This window comes from Aquarana catesbeiana, linkage group LG06 (assembly GCF_042186555.1).
Source record: "Aquarana catesbeiana isolate 2022-GZ linkage group LG06, ASM4218655v1, whole genome shotgun sequence".
Classification (NCBI taxonomy): Eukaryota; Metazoa; Chordata; class Amphibia; order Anura; family Ranidae; genus Aquarana; species Aquarana catesbeiana.
The window spans coordinates 243,066,480-243,091,049 of record NC_133329.1 but is presented as its reverse complement, the minus strand read 5'-3'; the positions used below and the strand labels follow the sequence as shown (position 1 = coordinate 243,091,049).

Genomic DNA, 24,570 nt, shown 5'->3' with positions numbered 1-24,570 from the left:
TTTTTTGGGTTCCTACTCAGAGAAACCTCTTACCTGGACCTGTAAAAGACTCTGCCAGAATCTTTTGTGCCACTGTTTTAATAGTACACCAAGCCTGGTTTTCTCAGAGCCCAGTCCTCCAAAGAGAGACTTACAGGCAAAACCTCACTTCTTCGGATGACGAGGCCCGGGTAACATACCATCTTGGGAGTCAAAATATGGGTCCGAGATATGGATCCGGTCAGCATAGCCCTTTAAGCCCCCCGCAGGGACCAAACTGGAGCTTTCTTCACAGCACATGTTTTACGTGACCAACCACCTTAGACACTGGTGAAAAAACTGACGTCCTCCCCGTATGGGAGGGGTTATATAGGGGAGGAATTCTCCTTAATTGGGGTTAACCAGTGTCCAATCACCGATGGTGCCTATCTAACCCACTATGTAATGAATACTCTGTGTCCCGTGATGTATGATCAAGAAACAATGATACACTTTCTAACATTCCAAGTCAGCAACTTGTTTTGAAGGACTGCTAATTCTGAAGGGGTTTAAATATCAATATTTTCACTCCAAATTTTACCGACGATTCAATTATTTTTCTAATAGAATCTTATGTGAAAAATAGGTGAAGTGAAATAAGTGAAGTGAAAATAAGTGAATATTGGGTGAAAGCTGGGTGAATTGTGTAAAAACATTGATAAATAGATCCTTTAATCTTCATCAGATTCAGCTTAGGACCTAAGCAGGTAAATCTATACATGTAAAATTTATAGAGTTTTTATAGAGTTTTATCCCCGTTTTCACAAACTGAATGTTTTAGGCTGGGTTCACACCTATGCGAATTGGATGCGGGTTCTCCAATTCGCATATCACGAGATTGTGACCAGCTCTCTAAAGAGTCGGTTCACACATCTCCACAGCAGCTCCAGTGCGAATTGCACAGGAGTCCTGTTCGTCTTTTGGTCCATTTCAGGTCTGAATTCAGCCAAAAATTTGGGCTGAAATCGGACCTGAAATTGTGAATGGAGACGCACCGGACTCCTGTGAGCTGGAGCGTGCTGCGGTGTGAACCCAGACTAAATCTGATCTTTTGCTCAGGTACACCTGTGCTTAAAGAAAGCTAGACAAGTTAACTTCTCCACTACAAATATTGTGCCCCAGCACTTCCACAATGGGTGCAGCATCACCAGCAGTACCAAATCTACTTCATAAATACTCTACATGGAAAAAAGGAAACAAAGCTACACTCCCTTTAAGAAGCTGTAATAATGGTTTTATTCATCAATTCAGTGCACAGACAAATCCATTTAGACCTCTGCCCTCTTCAACTGAGCTATTGCTGAGTGAAATGCATTAGTGGTCGGTCCAGGTGGATTTGTCTGTGCATTGTGAGTGGAGTTAAAAAAAAAACATTATTACCTCTTTTAATATGGAGTGCGGCTTTGTTTTCTTTCTCCATGTGGTATATTTCTTCACACTTGTTCTCTGCTAATGTTTTGATGTATTACAAGATTTTATCTTGTATGTTATCTGTTACTTCATTTGCACTAATTTAGCGACATGATATAATCTTCAATTACCTTTCCTCTTTGAAGGGATTCGGAAGCTCAAAGCTGAGCTCTTTGTCTCTTGGACAAGGACAAGGACCAATAGCCCTCCGCATGACTGAAAAGGCTATAAAAGAAGGTAGTTGGGTAGTCCTGCAGAACTGCCATCTGGCTACATCCTGGATGCCAATGCTGGAAAAAGTTTGTGAGGTAGAAAAGTTAATACATTTAAAAGCAATTTATACACTTCCTGTGTAGACTTTTAAGGCATATGCTAAAAGGAACAATACAGAAAAAAATTGTGCTCTGCTTAAACAGTATTACAGTACTTGAACTGTGTATTATGTTGCTTTTGAAGTGACGACACAGTTTACATGAAACGGATTTCCAATGTTACCATGTTAATCTTGCTTATATACAGGATTTCAGGAATACAGGATTGCCCTAATAGTGAACTGATAACGTTACCATTTTAATTTTATATATATATGTAGTGTATAGGACGCCAATGATGGGTCCTGGGCAGGTGCTATGTTTCACCATTTTCACATCATTGGGTTGTGGTCCCTTTACAGAGGATGGTTTTGGTGTACTGAGGTGTTCTCACCCGTGCGGGGTGAGAGATTCTGGGACAGTTCAATCATAAAGGAGAGAACTGATTTACAGATCTCTCCGCATTAATAATTTCTTATTTGGGACTCAGAAGGAGGTTCAAAGAGATATGCGGGTGGGAAAAAACCTCCAACCCTGATTACAGGGACTCTGGTCCCACAAGGTAAGCTTACCTGCAGGAAACAGCACTTAAAGGCAGGAAGCTCCTAGTGCAAGTGTGGAGTAGTAGGAATTTGGAGAGGAGACACTTGTCTGAGTGCATCACGTCTGCTGGAAGATTTTAAAAACAGCTCAGTCTGGACTGTCCTTCCAGTGGATAAATCCCTTATGGGGCTGATACGTAATTACATTTCATTTGTGATAATTGATAAGTGGATTTTTGTTGTTGTTTTTTTTGTTGCTGGTGTTAAGCTATTTACATTTGCTGCTGAAAGCACTGTTTTTGAGTGAAGAAAAATAAAGACTTTTTGTTGTTTATGAGAAATGACTTTGCAAGTGACCACGAAGCACTATCACAGGAGCTATACCCCTGAACGTTACAGTAGACACAGGACTCCTTGTTTAGTAATACAAGTTATCCACAACTATTAGGCCAAGCACAAATACACAATCATTAGCCCAACCCTCTTCTTATATTTTTGTTGTAGAAATGTGTAAGGCTTGCTATAGACAGCTCGAATATGGGATGCTTCCTTCTGAAATGGCTGAAATTCGAGTCGCCCAGCTCGACATAGGTGAAAAATTGCTGTCCATTCTGGTGTGCTGGCAGCCAATTAATTTGAATGGGCTTCCTTAACACAGCCTACTTTAATGCTTGTAAACTAATAGTAATACACAGGCATAAGCGCAACACACCAAAATGGCAAAAGTTAGAATGGCCTCTTAAGCTTTTTCTATTACTTCTCAATATACAGTAAGTGGATAAACAAAGAGCTAGAACAAGTGGACATGTTTATGGCTAAGTTATTATAAATTAAAGGATGTTCACTATTTTACTATGTTGTTTTCAAGCAATACAAATATATGAAAACCAGTGCCAGGGTGAATGATGGCATGAAAGCTTAAATCTTGTGATACGTGTCTTCCTTATGTTTAGGTTCTAGAGGTGATTTGTTAACTATGATGGTAAAATCAAAACTCCTTAAAAAGAAACCTGCTATAAGTATAATGCCGCGTACACACGAGCGGACTTTTCGACCGGACTGGTCCGACGGACCGAGTCCGGCGAACAATTCGACCGTGTGTGGGCTCATCGGACCAGCAGCGGACTTTTTCAGTTGAAAATCTGACGGACTTTAGATTTGGAACATGTTTCAAACCTTTCCGACGGACTTGAGTCCGGTCGAAAAGTCCGCTCGTCTGTATGCTAGTCCGACGGACGAAAACCGACGCTAGGGCAGCTATTGGCTACTGGCTATCAACTTCCTTATTTTAGTCTGGTTGTACGTCATCATGTACGAATCCGTCGGACTTTGGTGTGTAGGCAAGTCCGTTTGTTCAGAAAGTCCGTCGGAAGTCCGCCGAAAGTCTGTCGCATAGACCGTCGGACCAGTCTGGTCGAAAAGTCTGCTCGTGTGTACGCAGCATAAAAGGCACTGCTAAGGCTGATCACTCCTTTGGAAAATGTTACCTGCCTGGCTGTCATATTCCTCTGACCTCAGTAGTTTATTTGGCCTGGAACAAGTGTGCAGATCAGAAGTTCTGTGGCTGAATTATTTTTCTAGATCTATGTCTTAGACTGGCCATACATGGTCGAATCTTGAAAGAATTTTCTTTTGAAAATCAGAAATTTTGTGTGTTTTGTGATCCGATGGTGCCACCATTGATTTCGAAATTCGGCCAACCAAGCCTTCAATTTCACCTCATGTTGCTACAGAAAAGAATTTTCGTGGCTGGGAATCTTCTTTTCGTGCACATTTCTTTTTTGATTATTTTATTTATTTAAGGCACTTATATAGCGCCATCAATTTACGCAGTGCTTTACATATACATTGTACATTCACATCAGTCCCTACCCTCAAGGAGCTTATAATCTAAGGTCTCTAACTCACATTCATATACTAGGGACAATTTAGACAGGATCCAATTAACCTACCAGCATGTCTTTAGCGTGTGGGAGGAAACCAGAGTACCTGGAGGAAACCCACGCAGGCACAGGGAGAACATGCAAACTCCAGGTAGGTAGTGTCGTGGTTGGGATTCGAACCAGCAACCCTGCTTACTGCTAGGTGAAAGTGCTATCCACTACACCACTGTGCTGCCCCGATTACATTTCTCGCACAATTCTCCCATCATTGATTAAAAAAAACGTTAGTTTTTCAAAATATTTCCAACATGCCTGATTACTCAAATTCGATGGCCGCACAAAAATCGGTTGTTGCTGCAGCCCACTAATGGTGCGAAATTCGAACGAAAATTCTTAGATAAGATTTTCGAAAGAAAATTCTTTTGAAATTCGAACCATGTATGGCCTGCCTTAGAAGGTATTGAAGCTAGAGACAGATAAATAACAGTTACCAACGACAACCTGCCTATTTCTGTAATAACAGGTTTTCTTTAATGTAATAAAATAACTACTATACTGAAACAAAGAGATGGGTGTCTGCCTAGACACAGTCAGTACCATACTAACAAAAGCATCTTTGCAGAGACATAATCATCAGTGTACTGACAAACCAGAAACATGTCCACAGAGACAAAATCAGCAACATGTCTGCACAGAATCAGTACCATAATGACACATTACATTTTACAGATGCAGACTCAGTACTGTACTATAAGGGCTCATGTACACTACAGCTTCTAAACTTGAGTGTAGGAGCTTTAGGCGTTTTTCTGCCAAAGCCCCTAAACTCAACTCCATAAAAGCCTGTGTCCATGTACACATAGGCTTTTACAAGAGTTTAGAAGCTGCTACGGTTAGGGGATTTTCATCCTCCCTCAACTTCCCTCTCCTGAATGCGGAAGAATCGTGTTCAGGATAGGAAATTATTGACTACCGGCGTCAAAATGTGGCAAAATTGCGGCACAATTTTAAAGTGATTTTGCCACGTTTTGCATTTTCCTGTGGCCGGCGGTCGACCTAGTCTGTGTGTACATGAGCCCTAATACTAGCTAGATACATGTCTGCAGACACAGAATTGATACCATACTGAAACACAAAGAATCATACAGCATACTAACACTCAACATAAAATGCACTAATCCAAATAAATTGCTCATTTTCTAAATGCCTGGCAACCCTGACTCCATTGGTGATTAGGCACAGCTGATAACCTACAGTCTGCTTGCATGTTGCAGCAACTCTTAAGCTGGGTACACACTACAGTTTATTTTCTGGTTGCACGAAAAAAAACAGCTCTGGTCAGAGACACTGTACTAACCATGCGAGGTTAGTCCAGCGATCTCCCCACCGAGCTGTTGCATTCTACAGGGGGACGGTCCCCCCACCAGAACGCTCTGATCAGCTCTCTCTGCCATTGGCTGAGAGTGCTGATCAGGAGTCGGTCGGCTGCTGGTTTACCAGCATGCACGTCCGACAGAAGCCAGCCGACATACACAAGGGCAGAATGTCTGCCAGTTTTTTTTTAGTTGTTTCATGGTTCCCTGTTGGACTTTATCTTGCATTATGTAGGATGTAATATCATAACTGAGACTCTCTCTGCATTAGTAGAAGTAGATTCTGTGGTGCGAGTTAATAAAAAAACAACACAAAACGTCTTTGTAATACAATCACAAATTCTTACTGAATTCTCTACTCTTCCTCTGATTTTCCTTGCTACATATTTTGTTTACCCCTTTATTTTGCAGTTTTGCTGTCATGTAACAAATCAGTGGGGTATGTTAAGTTCATCAGCATCAGCAACAAATTTCAAATGAACTAGACACTTAAAGCTTTCCACAGACATCAGATAACAATCTTATATTCCAGCCACTTTTGGCTGGAGTGGGATACAATCCAAGGGGGTTGTTTACTAAAGGTAAATGTACTGTGCACTGCAAGCGCAGTTGCTCCAGATCTTAGTAAATTAGGTAAGGCTTTGCATTGCAAAGCATACCCAATCACATGCAAGGAAAATAAACAGCATTTTTGCTTGCACAGGATTGAATGATAGAAATGATAGAAATCATCAGAGCTTCCCCTCGTTTACCTCAATGTTTGTTTTACAATAAAGCCATCATAGATGGTTCAAATCGGCTGCTTCAGCAAGGACCGTCCAAGTTTTGAACCATGTATGGGCAGGTTGAATGTATGAACGTATGTGTTGATCGATCAACTTGGGTGTAACCAGCCTGTCGGATTTTTCATGCTATTATTACCAGGGCCTATGGCCACTAGCAATAATCACTGAGTGTTCTACCAGCAGGGACACCCCCTCCCCTTGCTGGGAGAATGCAATAGATCCGCGGGAGGGATTCCCCCACTAGCACTGATTGTGTTAATGGGGGTATTGAGCAATTTTCTTTCTTTTCAGGAAAGAATATCGCACCATCACTGGCCAGTGCTCTCAGGGTGGATAATAATCAGATATGGAAAACCTTGCCCAGCCGCACCAGTGTATGTTGCGGCAACCTTTGTTTATCATGGATATGAATGGAGGTCCACAAACAGCTGCTGGTGGCTATCATCAAACCATTATGTGTATGTGCACCTTTAGAAAAGTGTGAGCTGGCAGCTATGACTCATTCACAAACCACGCATGTTCAACTGCAAGGACGACTAATTTAAGTAGTCAGCTGCAAATACTAAAGAGAAAATATATCAAAGATAAAAATATCTATGGCTTATTTGGAAGCTAATATTTTAGCTACTGTATATATTTATAGGATAGGGCTTAATTGCTGGTTCCTTTTTATCTCATCTTCAGTAAATAAAACTGAAATTAATAGGCAAACTGTTTATGTACCATTTACTTTGCATTGTATAAATGAAATAGCAGTGCTTGCTTATACGTTACTGTTTTATCATTTCACAGGAGTTGAATCCAGAGACTACACATCCAGATTTTCGCCTCTGGCTTACAAGTTATCCATCACCAAATTTTCCTGTGTCTGTACTGCAGAATGGAGTGAAAATGACAAATGAGGCACCTAAAGGCTTGCGTTCTAATATTAACCGCTCATACCTGATGGATCCTATCTCTGATCCGGAGTTCTTCACTAGCTGCAAAAAGCTTGTTAGTAGTGTTTATATACATTTTTACACATTGCCCTAAGGGAAAGAGGTTTTTTTTTTATTTTTTATTATTAATATGTCTACATCATAATGGTATATCTAGCTGCAAAGGAATAGATGTCATCACCAACTTTTTTGAAGCAGTTAAAATCTTGCATTATGTCTGTTAATTTAAGTTTGGGAAGTGTAGTAATGTCAGATAAACAGACAAGCTTTAAAAACAACCAGTCAGGATTGGTATTTCTAAGAATCGAAATTTCTACTCTTAAAATATCTAAACCTCAAGACTAAAAAATGTTTAATTGCAGCTTAGCAGTCCTTAGATGTTGTGACTGCATTACCTTTTTTTGTTTAAGGCATTTCTTCCTTTGTTACCCAGGGATCCTGTCAGTAACAAACTTCCTGTCCCAGAATGACAACACTCACCCACTGTACTGAAGCAGCAACGTCACCCAAGAACAGAAAGTGTAAAGGCCACAGAACACCCTCCCCATACAAACATTAACTTGTGTAGCTTTACCTCTCATTTTTTGTTCTGGTTAAAGCAATCAACATGACAAGGCGAGTGTGTGTATATCTCGCCAACCAGGACACATGCTACAGAAAACATTGTGTAAAAGGTTCTAATCCCCCATTACCATGGCCAGACTGGGTCGGGGGGGGGGGGATAGCAGGGTATCAATTTCCCCCCCAGGCTGCTCTGTTGCACCTTAAAAAGGTGCAACAGAGCTTTTGCCATCACCCTGTGCACCGGGGCTGTCTTAACACCATCACCGGATGATTGAGGCCCCCTACCAGCCCCTGCCACACAAGAAGAACAGCTGCGGCAACAGTCAAAGAGGAACACATGCCAAGGAAACAAATTCTTCCCCTACCTTCTCCCCCCCCCCGCATCTGATCAGTGCTCTCTTATTGGGGACTCACTGCTACTGAGTACACCCCTGAGGCAGAGCCTGCTCCTTGGGTTAAAATTTTGATTGGGTGGTATTAGGGGAGGGGGTGTGGCCAGCCTCGGAGGTGGTCACCCCCAGCCCGGCTTCTCTGGTGCACGAAAGAGCAACATGGAGGGAGGTAAGTGTGCTGTGGCAGCCACTTCCTCTGACAGCACTAAGATCACACCTCACACCTCTCTTTTATGGAGAGGGAGGAGGATCATTCTGGAGAGGGATGAGGATGATGGGGACGATTATAGAGAGGAATGAGAATGACTATGGAGATTAAAGTGGCTGATGAGGTTACAATGTGAAGAGGGATGAGGATGACTGTGGAGAGGGACAAGGATGATGATTATGGAGGGGGTGTTGGGGCTGAGAATAATGAGGTTACAATGTGGAGAGGAATGAGGACAGATATGTATTAAGAATCAGCACACTGCACCACGGATCAGAATGAGTTGTTCCAGTGTGCCACACCGGCCCTGAAGATCACATGCACACCAGGCACCAGGCATCTTTGCACCCTATCTTGGCACCCAATTCTTTGGGGAGGGGGTTGTGCTTGGACAGACTGACTTGGGAGGATTGTACGAGGGACAGTATGACCTTGGGGGGATTGCACTGGGAGACAGACTGACCTGGGGGGTTGTACTGGGAGACAGACTGACCTGGGGGGTTGTACTGGGAGACAGACTGACCTGGGGGGTTGTACTGGGAGACAGACTGACCTGGGGGTGTTCTACCAGGGGATAGACTGAGCTGGGGAGATTTTACTTGGGGACAGACAATGTTTTGGCAGAAGGGATTTGTTCATCCATCTAATTTGTGTGGACAGAGGAATCTGTTAGTTTTTTTCATTCAGCCCACTAGCTGAACAAGAGAAAACTTGTATACTATATTGTTCATTAGATACTTCCCAGTGTGTTTATTGTCATAACAGTTGCTGGTTGGTAAGTAGGCCATACCTATTTTAATGAAGGTCTTTTATATATATATATATATACACACACATGCAGTATCTCACAATATTGAGTACACCCCCTAACATTTTTGTAAATATTTTATTATATCTTTTAATGTGACAACACTGAATAAATGACACTTTGCTACAATGTAAAGTAGTGAGTGTACAGCTTGTATAACAGTTTAAATTTGCTGTCCTCTCAAAATAACTCAACACACAGCCATTAATGTATAAACCACAGGCAACAAAAGTGAGTACACCTCTAAGTAAAAATGTCCAAATTGGGCCCAATTAGCCATTTTCCCTCCCCGGTGTCATGTGACTCGTTAGTGTTACAAGGGCTCAGGTGTGAATGGGGAGCAGGTGTGTTAAATTTGGTGTTATCGCTCTCACTCTCTCATACTGGTCACTGGAATTTCAACATGGCACCTCATGGCAAAGAACTCTCTGAGGATCTGAAACAAAGAATTATTGCTCCACATAAAGATGACCTAGGTTATAAGAAGATTGCCAAGACCCTGAAACTGAGCTGCAGCACAGTGGCCAAGACAATACAGCGGTTTAAAAGGACAAGTTCCACTCAGAACAGGCCTTGCCATTGTCGACCAAAAAAGTTGAGTGCACGTACTCAGCGTCATATCCAGAGGTTGTCTTTGGGAAATAAATGTATGAGTGCTGCCAGCATTGCTGCAGAGGTTGAAGGGGTGGGGGGTCAGCCTGTCAGTGCTTAGACCATATGCCGCACACTGCATCAAATTGGTCTGCATGGCTGTCATCCCAGAAGGAAGCCTCTTCTAAAGATGAGCACAAGAAAGCCTGCAAACAGTTTGCTGTTACAGTTCTTTGAGGGAACCATGAATGCCAACATGTACTGTGACATACTGAAGCAGAGCATGATCACCTCCCTTCGGAGACTGGGCCGCAGGGCAGTATTCCAACATGATAACAACCCCAAACACACCTCCAAGAAGACCACTGCCTTGCTGAAGAAGCTGAGGATAAATGTGATGGCCAAGCATATCTTCAGACCTAAACCCTATTGAGCATCTGTGGGGCATCCTCAAATGGAAGGTGGAGGAGCGCAAGGTCTCTAACATCCACCAGCTCAGTGATGTCATCATGAAGGAGTGGAAGAGGACTCCAGTGGCAACCTGTGAAGCTTTGGTGAACTCCATGCCCAAAAGGGTTAAGACAGTGCTGGAAAATAATGGTGGCCACACAAAATATTGACACTTTGGGCCCAATTGGGACATTTTCACTTAGGGGTGTACTCACTTTTGTTGCCAGCGGTTTAGACATTAAAGGCTGTGTGTTCAGTTATTTTGAGGGACAGCAAACTTACACTCTTATACAAGTTGTACACTCACTATTTTACATTGTAGCAAAGTGTCAATTCTTCAGTGTTGTCAAATGAAAAGATATAGTAAAATATTTACAAAAATGTGAGGGGTGTACTCACTTTTGTGAGGTACTGTATATACGTGATCCTGCACTTCCGGGTTTCGGGCGCAAGTGCTCTCCGCTGGTGGCTTGCTCCTGCTGTGATTTGCTGTGGACCAGATGTCCACCGGCACCTGCTGATCGTTCGGTACAGAATGACAGTCTGCCTATGGAACAAGGCAGATTGCTGTTCTGCTAGTACAGAAGGCATGGATCCTGTGTTCCTGTAAAGCAGAAACACTGATCCATGCCTTCCACTAGTAAAAGCACCTCCCCCACTACACTGAAACGCCATTAACCCTTTAATCGCCCTGTTAACCCCTTCCCAGCCAGTGTCAGTAGTACAGTGACAGTGAATATTTGTAGCACTGATCACTCTATCAGTGTCACTGGTCCCTAAAAAGTGTCAAAAGTGTCAGTTAGATGTCAGATTTGTCCGCCACAATATCGCAGTCCCGCTATAAGTCGCTGATCACCGCCATTACTAGTAAAACAAAGCAAAAATATCCCATAGTTTGTAGACGCTAAAACTCCAAACCATACGCAACCAACGCAAACCAATCAATATACTCTTATTGGGGTTTTTTCTTACCAAAATATGTAGCAGAATACATATTGGCCTAAATATATGAAGAAATTCGATTTTTTATTGTTTTATAGCAGAAAGTAAAAAAATTTTTTTTTTCCAAAATTGTCGGTCGTTCTTTGTTTATAGCGCAAAAAATAAAAACGCAGAGGTGATCAAATAGCACCAAAAGAAACCTCTATTTGTGGGGAAAAAAGGACAAAATTGTCAGTTAAAGTAACCCAGTGCTGTATTACAAAAAATGGCCTGGTCAGGAAGGGGGGTAACCATGCTCCTTTAAGCCCTTCCCACTGTTAATGCAGACCACACCCACTGTTCACCATGGTGCGCTATGTGCACCGCGTTACTTCTTTTTTTGGACCACCCAAAAGTGTCCCAGGTCCTTTACATTTCTATAGTGGAATGGGGGTCGGAAGGAGACAGGGAAGAGGGACAGCGGGAGGGGGGGCTGAGTCATTACTCCATGGGCCTCTGGGTTGTACTTGCCCCCTGGGCCAAAAGTTCACCAGTCAGCCTCTGCCCATCACTCAAAATAAAGAAAACAAATTTATGTTTTAATAAAATGAACGCATTAGGGCTGAATATAAGCAAGATGTGCTTTGTTAGTTACACATGGGGAAAATACAAATTAAAAGAATACTATTGTGACAGTTATAGTCTAAATATGGTCTCTACAGTCCATGCAATAGGGAGTGAGTTAGACTGGTAGTTCCAGCAGATTGCTAATTATGCACATGTGACTTATGTAACTCTTACCAAAAATCAAACATCCTATGTACCCCTAAAGTTCATACCTGTCTTGGTAGCATTATCTCTGCTAAAGATCAGCCAGTCAGAACACTGATCCTCTCCTACTACAGATATCATAGAGTCATGTGCTTTAGCACAAGACTATCTGTTTTGGTATACCAGACCATAATTTTTTCCAAGAGTAATGCCGCGTACACACGGTCGGACTTTTCGTCTACAAAAGTCCAACGGACGCCGACGGACTAAAGCTGGCTGGTAATCCGATCGTGTGTGGGCTTCTCCGGACTTTCAGCAGACTTTTTCAGCCTCAAATCCGACGGACTTTAGATTTGAAACATGCTTCAAATCTTTACGTCGTAACTACGACGGACCCCGAAATCCGCTCGTCTGTGTGCTAGTCCGACGGACAAAAACCCATGCTAGGGCAGCTATTGGCTACTGGCTATGAACTTCCTTATTTTAGTCCGGTGTACGTCATCACGTACGAATCCGTCGGACTTTTGTGTGGTCGTGTGTAGGCAAGTCCGTTCGTTAGAAAGTCTGCTGCAAGTCCGCCGAAAGTCCGCCGGAAGTCTGTCGGACAGACTGTCGGACTTTTGTAGACGAAAAGTCCGACCGTGTGTACGCGGCATTAGATACTGTATTTCATGGGTTCTTTTAGCACATTTGAATATCACATTATTGTTCAATATTGCATCACACAGCACAATGGTGTAGGCGGGATGGTGGGGTAGGTAGTATTTCATTTTAGGCTAACTTTAAGTTTTGAATATTATCTTGGGTGACTCATTTATCATTACCATCAGTCATTGCAAAGGTTTCTTTTTCTTACAATATCCTTTATGCTTGGTTTAGCACACTTATTTTATTTGAATGTGGCTTGAAACTACTGAGTTAGTTATATTTTACAGATACCTTCCACAAAGAAATATTTAGGGCACTCTCAGCCTCCAATTCTCTTTATTGTGAACTATCAGAAACAAGCTCATGCTTTCTCAGGGCATGGGTGAGCTTCTTAACATGAAAAGTTCTTTGGCCGATGGATTTTAATTCTTTTAGACCTTGTTGGTTTGTCACAATAAAGAGAATTGGAAGCTGAGAGTGCCCTGAATATCTCTTGTGGAAAGACTTTGTTGATTGGACTGGAACAGGTGAGCACCAAGACCCTCTACTGTGCAGGTAATGTAAATAGCGTTGTCTTGTTCGGCTTCTCTCTTTTGGCTGTGACTAGAAGTCTGCCTTGTAATCCCTCTGACTACACATGCCATGCATTTTTGTGTTATTATAATTTATGAATAATTGGTAGGCATGATAAAGAAAAACCTGAAGATAATGATATATTTACATATTTATGCTTTGTAGCAGCTGATGCATTTGTTACCTCTAATACCCAGGGAGAATTAACACAGTTTCTTGCGTACGTGACAATACTGCAAAAACCGAAACATTACAACTTTCCTATCCCCATAGAACCTTGCTACAATGTAAAGTAGCGAGTGTACAACTTGTATAACAGTGTAAACTTGCTGTCCCCTCAAAATAACTCAACACACAGCCATTAATGTTTGCACCGCTGGCAACAAAAGTGAGTACACCCCTGAGTGAAAATGTCCAAATTGGGCCCAAAGTGTCAATATTTTGTGTGACCGCCATTATTTTCCAGCAACCCTCTTGGGCATGAAGTTCACCAGAGCTTCACAGGTTGCCACTGGAGTCCTCTTCCACTGCTCCATGATGACATTACAGAGCTGGTGGATGTTAGAGACCTTGTGCTACTCCACCTTCTGTTTGAGGATGCCCCACAGATCCTCAATACGGTTTAGGTCTGGAGACATGCTTGACCAGTCCATCACCTTCACCCTCAGCTTCTTTAGCAAGGCAGTGGTCATCTTGGAGGTGTGTTTGGGGTCATTATCATGTTGGAATACTGCCCTGCGGCTCAGTCTCCGAAGGGAGGGGATCATGCTCTGCTTCAGCCACATGTCACAGTACATGTTGGCATTCATGGTTCCCTCAATGAACTGTAGCTTCCCAGTGCCGACAGCACTCATGCAGCCCCAGACCATGACACTCCCACCATCATGCTTGACTGTAGGCAAGACACACTTGTCTTTGTGCTCCTCACCTGGTTGCCGCCACACATGCTTGACACCATCTGAACCATATTAGTTTATCTTGGTCTCATCAGACCACAGGACACGGTTCCAGTAATCCATGTCCCTATGCCGCGTACAAATGGGCGGACTTTTCGACCAAACTGGTCCCATAAACTTTCCAGCGGACTTTCAACGGACTTTTGACGGACTTCCAATGGACTTTCTAACGAACGGACTTGCCTACACACGATCACACCAAAGTCCAATGGATTAGTACGTGATGACGTACACCAGACTAAAATAAGGAAGTTGATAGCCAGTAGCCAATAACTGCCCTAGCATCGGTTTTTGTCCATCGGACTAGCATACAGACGAGCGGATTTCTGGGTCCGGCGGAGTTACGACGTAAAGATTTGAAGCCTGTTCCAAATCTAAAGTCCGTCAGATTTGCGACTGGAAAAGTCCGCTGAAGGTCCGGTGAAGCCCACACAAGATCGGATTGTCCGCCGGATTTGGTCCGTCGGCGTCCGTCAGACCAGTCCGGTCGAAAAGTCCGACCGTGTGTATGCCCCACTAGTATGCTTGCTACAGCAAACTGTTTGCAGGCTTTCTTGTGCTCATCTTTAGAAGAGGCTTCCTTCTGGGATGACAGCCATGCAGACCAATTTGATGCAGTGTGTGGCATATGGCCTGAGCACTAACAGGCTGACCCCCCACCCCTTCAACCTCTGCAGCAATGCTGGCAACACTCATACGTTTATTTCCCAAAGACAACCTCTGGATATGACGCTGAGCACGTGTACTCAATTTCTTTGGTCAACCATAGCAAGGCCTGTTCTGAGTGGAACCTGTCCTGTTAAACCGCTGTATCTTCTTGGCCACTGTGCTGCAGCTCAGTTTCAGGGTCTTGGCAATCTTCTTATAGCCCAGGCCATCTTTTTTTCAGATCCTCAGAGAGTTCTTTGCCATGAGGTGCCATGTTGAACTTCCAGTGACCAGTATGAGAGAGTGAGAGTGATAACACCAAATTGAACACACCTGCTCCCCATTCACACCTGAGACCTTGTAACACTAATGGGTCACATGACACCGGAGAGGGAAAATGGTAATTGGGCCCAATTTGGACATTTTCACTTAGGGGTGTACTCACTTTTGGTGCCAGCGGTTTAGACATTACTGGCTGTGTGTTGAGTTATTTTGAGGGGACAGCAAATTTACACTGTTATACAAGCTGTACACTCACTACTTTACATTGTAGCAAAGTGTAATTACTTCAGTGTTATATAGAATAAAATATTTACAAAAATGTGAGGGGTGTACTCACTTTTGTGAGATACTGTATTATTGGCCCAGTGGCACAGATTTATTTATTATATACTGATACAAGAAAAGCTATACACAACACAAACAGAAGCATGCTACGTCATGAGTATACACTTACATTGAGTCTAAGATAATCAAACGGCTTAATTAGGTCTGAATTTACAGCTGTAGTGCAAAGTTATAGGTTATGGCAAGTGCTATATTTATAATAAGAGAAATAAGCATTTCTGTGTGATAGTGCAATACTTTTTGGTATGTGCAAAAAATAAGTTGCGATGTCTGTTAACTGAAGGAATTTAGAAGACATTTTGAAGTATTTCAAGATTGAACTATAAATGCTCTCTTTTTTTTTTCAATCTGTTTAGCCGGAATTCAAAAAATTGCTCTACAGTCTGTGCTTCTTCCATGCATTGGTTCAAGAAAGACGGAAATTTGGTCCCCTTGGATGGAACATTCCCTATGAATTTAATGAGACTGATTTGAGGATAAGTGTTCAACAGCTCCACATGTTTCTAAATCAATATGATGTAAGATTAACATGAACATTTTATGTTTTTTTATTGTATTAATGCCCATCATTTTGTACTTATTTGTACGCTATAATTGCCTTGTGTTGTATATGTAGTATAATACTAATGTTACTATTTCTTACAAAAATTGGCCTTTTTTACGGTTTACATGACTTTATCTATGACTTTTTTATCATTAAAATTTTTATTGCATAAGAAAGAATAATAACAGTTGTAGAAGGATAAAGAGTCGTACAGATATTTGTGTATCATACAAGTTCAACAGAAAATATATGACATCCTTAAAGTGTATGCTATGCAATAATCACTGAGATATAGGCTGGCCATAAATTTTGTCAATTGAAGTTACAGTTTTAGCAAGCAAGGCCTGTCATTAAAGTTAGGTCTTGGAATACATATTGACTGATTATTTGTGCATACTTGTGTAATCAGTGTACACTCTATAGAAGCATCTGTTGCTTAAAATGAATAAAACTGTATTGGCTAGAAAGGGTAGCAAAACTGAAAGAAGGTGAACTAAAAGAAGAAAAAAGAAAAAAGAGACAGGAGACCAAGGACCAGAAATTGCCTGAGTAGATTTTATGTTGCTGCTTTATATGCTTCATGTATTCATGTATTTAAAGACCACCCAAGGTTGCCAGGCTATTTAATTTTTCGGTTGTTTCATGCACTGTAGCCCTTATTTCCTCCATATTATAGAGGTAGTGTACTTGGTGTAGCCATTCTTTGGTTTTGGGGGTGGTTGTTGTTTTCCAGTGTCTAGAGATTACCACTTTTGTGGCAGAAAGCAAGAATCTAGTCAATGATCTCTTATTTCTTCATAGAGAAGTTTGCGATGTGTAGTAAGCAGCATGCTGCGATTAATTGAATTGATGTTTCCGTAATGAGTTTTATTGTCTCACAGACTTTCAGCCAGTATGGCTGTATTAAGATGCAGTCCCACCATATATTTTGTAATGTGCCCTTTGCCTGATCGCAGTGCCAACAGGGATCTGGAACTGCCGGAATCCATCTATGTATTTTAGCTGGTGTGTTGTACCAGTTTGTCAAAAGTTAGAAGGAGGTTTCCTGTATGCGTGTGCTAATTGTGCATTTTTGTGCAAACACACAAGCATGTAGCCATTGGTCCTCATTGAAAGAGGTGTTTAAGGCAGATTCCCAGAACACTTTGTGTTTATTTGGTTCCTGAGTTCTGGAGGACTGCAACCAGGCGTGAGATAATGAAATAGTTGTTTTGGCTGCCTTAAGACACACCGCTTCAAAAGGGGTTAAAGGTCTCATAAGTTGTTTATACCTTTGGGGACTCAAGACATAACTGTGAATCTGTCTGTATTCCCAATTTGTCATATATGTTTGTCCTGTCTCAGTTTGAATTTCCAAAATTGATTTTATCTTACTGCTCTTGAAACAGTGTGAAGCCAAAAAAGATCTATTCCCGTCTGTATACAGCTGTGGGGGCTTGTTCATTCCTGGCGGAAAGTTTGGATTAGATATCAGTGGTGTTAGAAGTCCTGAAGATGTAGTTAAGTCAGAGATCTGAATCACTTTTTGCAAATTTTTAAGTGTTGCCCTTACTAAAGGGTTTTGTTTCAGTTGTCTAGGACAAGAGTTCCATGGTATTCATGGTGAATGTGTCACTGGTATCGGACCTATATTATTTTCCAATGCCACCCAATCCTTATTGTCTGAATGACATGTCCAGTCTATAATTCGAGTAAGATGTGAAGCAAGATAGTAATTTTAAAAATTTGGGAAGCCCATTCCTCCATTGTGTTTAGCTCAAGTGAGTAGCTGGAGGCCAATGCAAGGTTTTTTGTTCATCCATAAAAATCTCCTGAGCATAGATTGTAGAGTTTGTTAGTAGAACCCTCTACTTCAATCCCTACACTGGCTCCCAATCACCCAGCGAATTCATTTCAAAATTCTAACAACAACATACAAAGCCATTCACAACTCTGCCCCAAGCTACATCACTAATCTTGTCTCCAAATATCACCCAAATCGACCTCTCCGCTCTTCTCAAGACCTCCTGCTTTCAAGCTCTCTCATCTCCTCCTCCCATGCTCGTCTCCAGGATTTCTCCAGAGCCTCTCCCATCCTCTGGAACTCGCTACCTCCATCTATCCGGCTATCCCCTACTCTTGCTACCTTCAGGCAATCCCTGAAAACTCATCTCTTCAGGAAAGCCTATCACGTCTCCAACTAATCTCCTACCACTTCCACCAGCTCATTCCCCACAGTTACAACCTTTTGTACCACCTGCCCAACCCTATTAGATTGTAAGCTTTTCTGAGCAGGGCCCTCTTAATCCTATTGTATTGTATTGTATTATAACTGTATTGTCTCCCTTTTATATTGTAAAGCGCTGCGTAAACTGTTGGCGCTATATAAATCCTGAATAATAATAATAATAATAATAGAAGGATTGGAATGGTTTGGAAAAAATACAGAATTCTAGGTAAAACTGTCATCTTGATCATGGCTGCCCTGCCGAACTATGAGAAGTATTTTAAAGACCATTTCTCTAGATCTTTTTTTATGGCTTGTAGCAGAGGTTGAAAGTTTGTTGTGTAAAGTGTGTCAAGTTTCGGTGTCAGCCAAACCCCCAGATATTTAAGAGCCTTTTCATCCCATTTAAACAGAAAATGGAAGACTTGTGCAATCTTTTTGGCGTCCTGTACTACTTGATTATTTTTAGTTTTTATGGCAGATATGTTAGCAGCTAGCTGTGTCTCCTTCAATGCCCTTACAAGGAATTTCCCTGTTTTGTCTCCATATTCATAAAACAACCCCTTCTTAAAGAAGAGGATCCTCTGCACCTTATGATTTAAGATGGACTGTAGCTTTTTCCTTAGTTCAAGTAGGGCAGTGGCCGATTCTATTGCTAGGGATTGCTTGTGTTTTGCTTCCATTTCGCCTATTTTGAGCACCAGATCATTGATTTCCTTTTCCGCCTCCCTTTTTTTCACCGCTCCCAACCTAATAAACTCCCCTCTCACCACACATTTATGGGCTGCCCAAATTGTTAATGGAGACAGCTCATCCGTGACGTTTTCCGCAAAGTAAGCTTTTATGGTTTTTGTTATTTTGCCTAGTCCTGACGTGTCTGTAAGTAAGGACGGGTTTAGCCTCCAAGTGCTATTTCGTGGGCTTCTAATCATCCACAGAGTCAGCCAAATGGGTGCATGATCTGAGAAGAATTTAATACTGATCTTGGCATTTTGCAAAAGAGGTAAATCCCTCTGAGAGAGAAAGATATAATCAATGCGTGTGAATTTGTATAAAGCAGAGAAACATGAGAAATCCCTGTCGGTAGGATTAGTTGTGCGCCACGTATCAACCAATGTAAGTGAGGCTAGGAAAGTTTTGATTTTTCGTAGTTTTTTTGTATGGTAAGCTAGATGTACCATCTGATGTGTCTTGTAGGGGGTTCAGTGATGTGTTAAAGTCCCCTCCTAAAACAATACATCCTGAGGTGAAGCTTTTCAATTCCTCAACAACACGCTGGCAGAATGTGACTTGGGCTGAATTAGGGAAATACACATTTGCCAACATGATTGGCAACCCTGCCCATTGCTCTTTAGGAAATAGAAATCTTCCATCTGCGTCAGCATGTTGCCATGTTATGGCGAAGCTCGAATTTTTGTGGAGTAAAATGGATACCCCTTTAGATTTGGGGGGCGGAATTCGTGGAATGATATGCATATGGGTAATGTTCATTGTGTAGTCTTGGTACCTTACCTGTTTTTGAAGTGTGTCTCTTGTAGAAACACCATGGATGGCTTCACTTTGTGTAGTTCTCTGAGTAAAGAAGTTTGCTTCTCGGGTGCGTTTAGTCACCTAACATTATGAGAAATCACAAAAGGTCGTTTGTCAAGCATAGAAAAAGACATAGTTAAATATGCAGGAAATATCTCAGGGTTGGATTGTTTGAATCAGTTGGTCCCTTGGTGGACAGAATGGAGAGATTAGGGAAAGAAAAGATCCGGAAGATAATAGAGAAGTATAGGGATGAGCTTTGTGTTCAAGTCGAACCATTGTTCCACTCAAACATTGTCTGTTCGCTCGTTTGCCGAATTGCGAACGATATGGGCCGCTCGCGCCAAATTCGTGTGGCGCATCATGGCCCATAATTCACTGCAGCATCGCAGTGCATTGCTGGCTAATGACTGGCCAAGCATGCACTATGACCCGCATGCTTGGCCAATCACAGCGCTGTCTGTAGAGAGAGCTGTAATTGGCAAAAGCCAGGGTGGCTTTGGCCAATTATGGCTCAGGGGGTTTAGTACACGCCCCACACTATATAAGGCCGCCTGCACGGCAGCCCTGTGTAGTGTGTGTTCCGGCATTGAGAGACAGAGACAGGGAGACAGTGTCATTTGATTTAAGTTAGATAGATTAGGCAGGACAGTCAGTCAGTTAGCTGCACTTACAGTGTATTGTGTATATATATGCATCCCAGGTGTTTTGTGTGTGTGTGTGTGTGTGTGTGTGTGTGTATATATATATATATATATATATATATATATACACTGTATTCAGTTTAGCTACTGTATTCAGTTTAGCTAGATCCGTTCCTGTTATTATCTTTCTACTGACAGGCAGGCTTGTGTTGTTACAGTATTTACAGCTACCTGAAGAAAATTGCTGGTGTTCTTCTGATCCTATTAGTACCACAGTCAGGCAGCTAGACTATTTACAGTTAGTGTAGTGCGTCCTCCTCACAGTATTCAGCTAAAGCTACAAGTTAGTTTAGTGTGACCTCTGCACAGTGTTCAGATAAAGCTACAAGTTAGTCTAGTGCGACCTCTGCACAGTGTTCAGCTAAAGCTAAGAGTTAGTGTAGTGCGTCCTCCTCACAGTGTTCAGCTAAATCTACAAGTTAGTGTAGTGCGTCCTCCTCACAGTGTTCAGCTAAAGCTACAAGTTAGTGTAGTGCGACCTCTGCACAGTGTTCAGCTAAAGCTACAAGTTAGTGTAGTGCGACCTCTGCACAGTGTTCAACTAAAGCTACAAGTTAGTGTGGTGCGTCCTCCTCACAGTGTTCAGCTAAAGCTACAAGTTAGTGTAGTGCGTCCTCTGAACAGTGTTCAGCTAAAGCTACAAGTTAGTGTAGTGCGACCTCTGCACAGTGTTCAGCTAAAGCTACAAGTTAGTGTAGTGCGTCCTCTGCACAGTGTTCAGCTAAAGCTACAAGTTAGTGTAGTGCACAGTGTTCAGCTAAAGCTACAAGTTAGTGTAGTGCGTCCTCCTCACAGTGTTCAGCTAAAGCTACAAGTTAGTGTAGTGCGACCTCTGCACAGTGTTCGGCTAAAGCTACATGTTAGTGTAGTGCATCCTCCTCACAGTGTTCAGCTAAAGCTACAAGTTAGTGTAGTGCACAGTGTTCAGCTAAAGCTACAAGTTAGTGTAGTGCGTCCTCTTCATAGTGTTCAGCTAAAGCTACAAGTTAGTGTAGTGCGACCTCTGCACAGTTTTCAGCTAAAGCTACAAGTTAGTGTAGTGCGTCCTCTGAACAGTGCTCAGCTAAAGCTACAAGTTAGTGTAGTGCGACCTCTGCACAGTGTTCAGCTAAAGCTACCTGTAAAAGGCTGGTGGTGTTTTCCTGATCCTATCACTACCGCAGGCAGCTACATTATTTTAACGTTAGTGTAGTGCGTCCTCTTCACAGTGTTCAGCTAAAGCTACCTGTAGAAGGTTGGTGGTGTTTTCCTGATCCAATCACTATCGCAGGCAGCTACATTATTTACACGTTAGTGTAGTGCGACCTCTGCACAGTGTTTAGCTAAAGCTACCTGTAGAAGGTTGGTGGTGTTTTCCTGACCCTATCACTACTGCAGGCAGCTAAATTATTTTAACGTTAGTGTAGTGCGTCCTCTTCACAGTGTTCAGCTAATGCTACCTGTAGAAGGTTGGTGGTGTTTTCCTGATCCTATCACTACCGCAGGCAGCTACATTATTTTAACGTTAGTGTAGTGCGTCCTCTGCACAGTGTTCAGCTAAAGCTATCTGTAGAAGGTTGGTGGTGTTTTCCTGATCCTATCACTACCGCAGACAGCTACATTATTTTAACGTTAGTGTAGTGCGACCTCTGCACAGTGTTCAGCTAAAGCTACCTGTAGAAAGTTGGTGGTTTTTCCTGATCCCATCACTACTGCAGGCAGCTACATTATTTTAACGTTAGTGTAGTGCATCCTCTTCACAGTGTTCAGCTAAAGCTACCTGTAGAAGGTTGGTGGTGTTTTCCTGATCCTATCACTACCGCAGGCAGCTACATTATTTTAACGTTAGTGTAGTGCATCCTCTGCACAGTGTTCAGCTAAAGCTATCTGTAGAAGGTTGGTGGTGTCTTCCTGATCCTATCACTACCGCAGGCAGCTATATTATTTTAACATTAGTGTAGTGCGTCCCCTTCACAGTGTTCAGCTAAAGCTACTTGTAGAAGGTTGGTGGTGTTTTCCTGATCGTATCACTACCGCAGACAGCTACATTATTTTAACGTTAGTGTAGTGCGACCTCTGCAAAGTGTTCAGCTAAAGCTACCTGTAGAAGGTTGGTGGTGTTTTCCTGATCCCATCACTACTGCAGGCAGCTACATTATTTTAACGTTAGTGTAGTGCGTCCTCTTCACAGTGTTCAGCTAAAGCTACCTGTAGATGGTTGGTGGTGTTTTCCTGATCCCATCACTACCGCAGGCACCTACATTATTTTAACGTTAGTGTGGTACGTCCTCTTCACAGTGTTCAGCTAAAGCTACCTGTAGATGGTTGGTGGTCTTTTCCTGATCCTATCACTACCGCAGGCAGCTACATTATTTTAATGTTAGTGCAGTGCACAGTGTTCAGCTAAAGCTATCTGTAGAAGGTTGGTGGTGTTTTCCTGATCCTATCACTACCGCAGGAAGCTACATTATTTACACGTTAGTGTAGTGCGACCTCTGCACAGTGTTCAGCTAAAGCTACCTGTAGAAGGTTGGTGGTGTTTTCCTGATCCTATTACTACCGCAGGCAGCTACATTATTTTAACGTTGGTGTAGTGCATCCTCTGCACAGTGGTCAGCTAAAGCTACAAGTTAGTGTAGTGCGACCTCTGCACAGTGTTCATCTAAAGCTACCTGTAGAAGATTGGTGGTGTTCTCATACAACAGGAAGGCAGTTGATTTTGCTAGCTGCAGTATCAGTGTGTGTATATATATATATATATATATATATATATATATATATATTATATATCCCAGCTTAGTGTAGCTACATCTCACTGCAGGCCATTAGTATGTCTGGAAGGCCAACAAGGAGAGGCAGACAGTCACAAGCCAATAATAAAAGAGGGCAAGCAGGCTCTGTGTCTAGAGGCAACAGTGCTGGTCGTGGAGACGGTGCATCCTCATCAGCACGTGGCCATGGGACACGCTTGGCCTTTTTTTGGCAGCTGGCCGTGTTGAGCCGCAACATGCGGAAGACTTGGTCGAGTGGAAGACCAAGCCGTCCTCATCCTCTCTCACCCATGCTCAGGCTACTTTGTCTGGCAAAGCAGCTGCCAACGCGGCCTCTTCCCTCGGCTCAATGGCATCAGTGACTCCTTCCGTAGCCCCACCATGTCCTCCTGAGGAGTCCCTCGAACTGTTTGACCACAGTGTTGGGTACATGCTCCAGGAGGATGCCCAGCGTTTAGAAGGCTCTGATGATGATACTGAGCTAGATGAAGGCAGTAACGTGAGCACGGACAGAGGGGGTGCCCAAGAAGGACAGCAATCTGGCAGTCATGCTCCCCCTGCTGCAGCATAATGCCAGGTTTGTTCCAGTGATGAGGAGGGAGGGGATGATGAGGTCACTGACTCAGCGTGGGTGCCTGATAGGAGAGAGGAGGAGGCACATCACCAACGAGGCAGGATGCCCTCCAGGGGCCAGCCTAAGGGCAGCACACTGACTGCATCACACCGCAAAGCTCCGCATGTGCAGGGCGCTGCTGTCTCTGCACGTTATTCCAAAAGTTCTTTGGTGTGGGCCTTTTTTGAGACGAGTGCAGCAGATCGCACCGCTGCTATTTGCAACATATGTCTCAAGCGTATCTTGCGTGGCCAAAACATCTCCCGCTTGGGCACCACATGCTTGACCAGACATATGTTGACCTGCCATGCAGTTCGTTGGCAAGCGTATCTAAAAGACCCACACCAAAGAACAAAGAGGACCTCTCCTTGCTCCTCATCAGCTGAGATCTCCAACCCCACTATACCTTCAGTCCTCTCTGAGACCTGCACTGAGAGAAATGAAGGTGTAGAATTAAGTGTGTCACAGCCAAGTACTTATGGGCAATCTGCTTTTGGTACACCAACGTCAGATTGTACCAGGCAAATTTCCCTGCCCCAGCTGCTGCACCGCTGAAAGAAGTTCGCTCCCAGCCATCCACATGCCCAGTGGTTGAATGCTAGCTTGGCAAAATTGCTAGCACTTCAACTGCTACCTTCTCAGTTGGTAGACTCTGCCCCCTTCCGTGAGTTTGTGGAATGTGCGGTTCCTCAGTGGCAGGTACCCAAACGGCACTTTTTCTCACAGAAGGCGATTCCGGCTCTCTACCGGCATGTGGAAGGCAATGTCCATGCCTCGCTGGACAGGGCGGTCTGCGGTAAGGTGCA

At 42.9% G+C, this 24,570-nt stretch overlaps 1 protein-coding gene across 2 annotated transcripts in view; it reads left to right on the top strand.

The window, feature by feature from the left end:
* DNAH7 (dynein axonemal heavy chain 7) overlaps nucleotides 1-24,570 on the top strand; it is a 607,644-nt gene that overhangs the window by 472,883 nt on the left and 110,191 nt on the right. For both annotated transcript variants that reach the window (XM_073633106.1, XM_073633105.1), the window contains exons 55-57: nucleotides 1,575-1,736; nucleotides 7,115-7,315; nucleotides 15,774-15,935. In XM_073633106.1, the coding sequence (XP_073489207.1) occupies nucleotides 1,575-1,736; nucleotides 7,115-7,315; nucleotides 15,774-15,935 (525 nt within the window). The remainder of the gene's footprint in view (nucleotides 1-1,574; nucleotides 1,737-7,114; nucleotides 7,316-15,773; nucleotides 15,936-24,570) is intronic.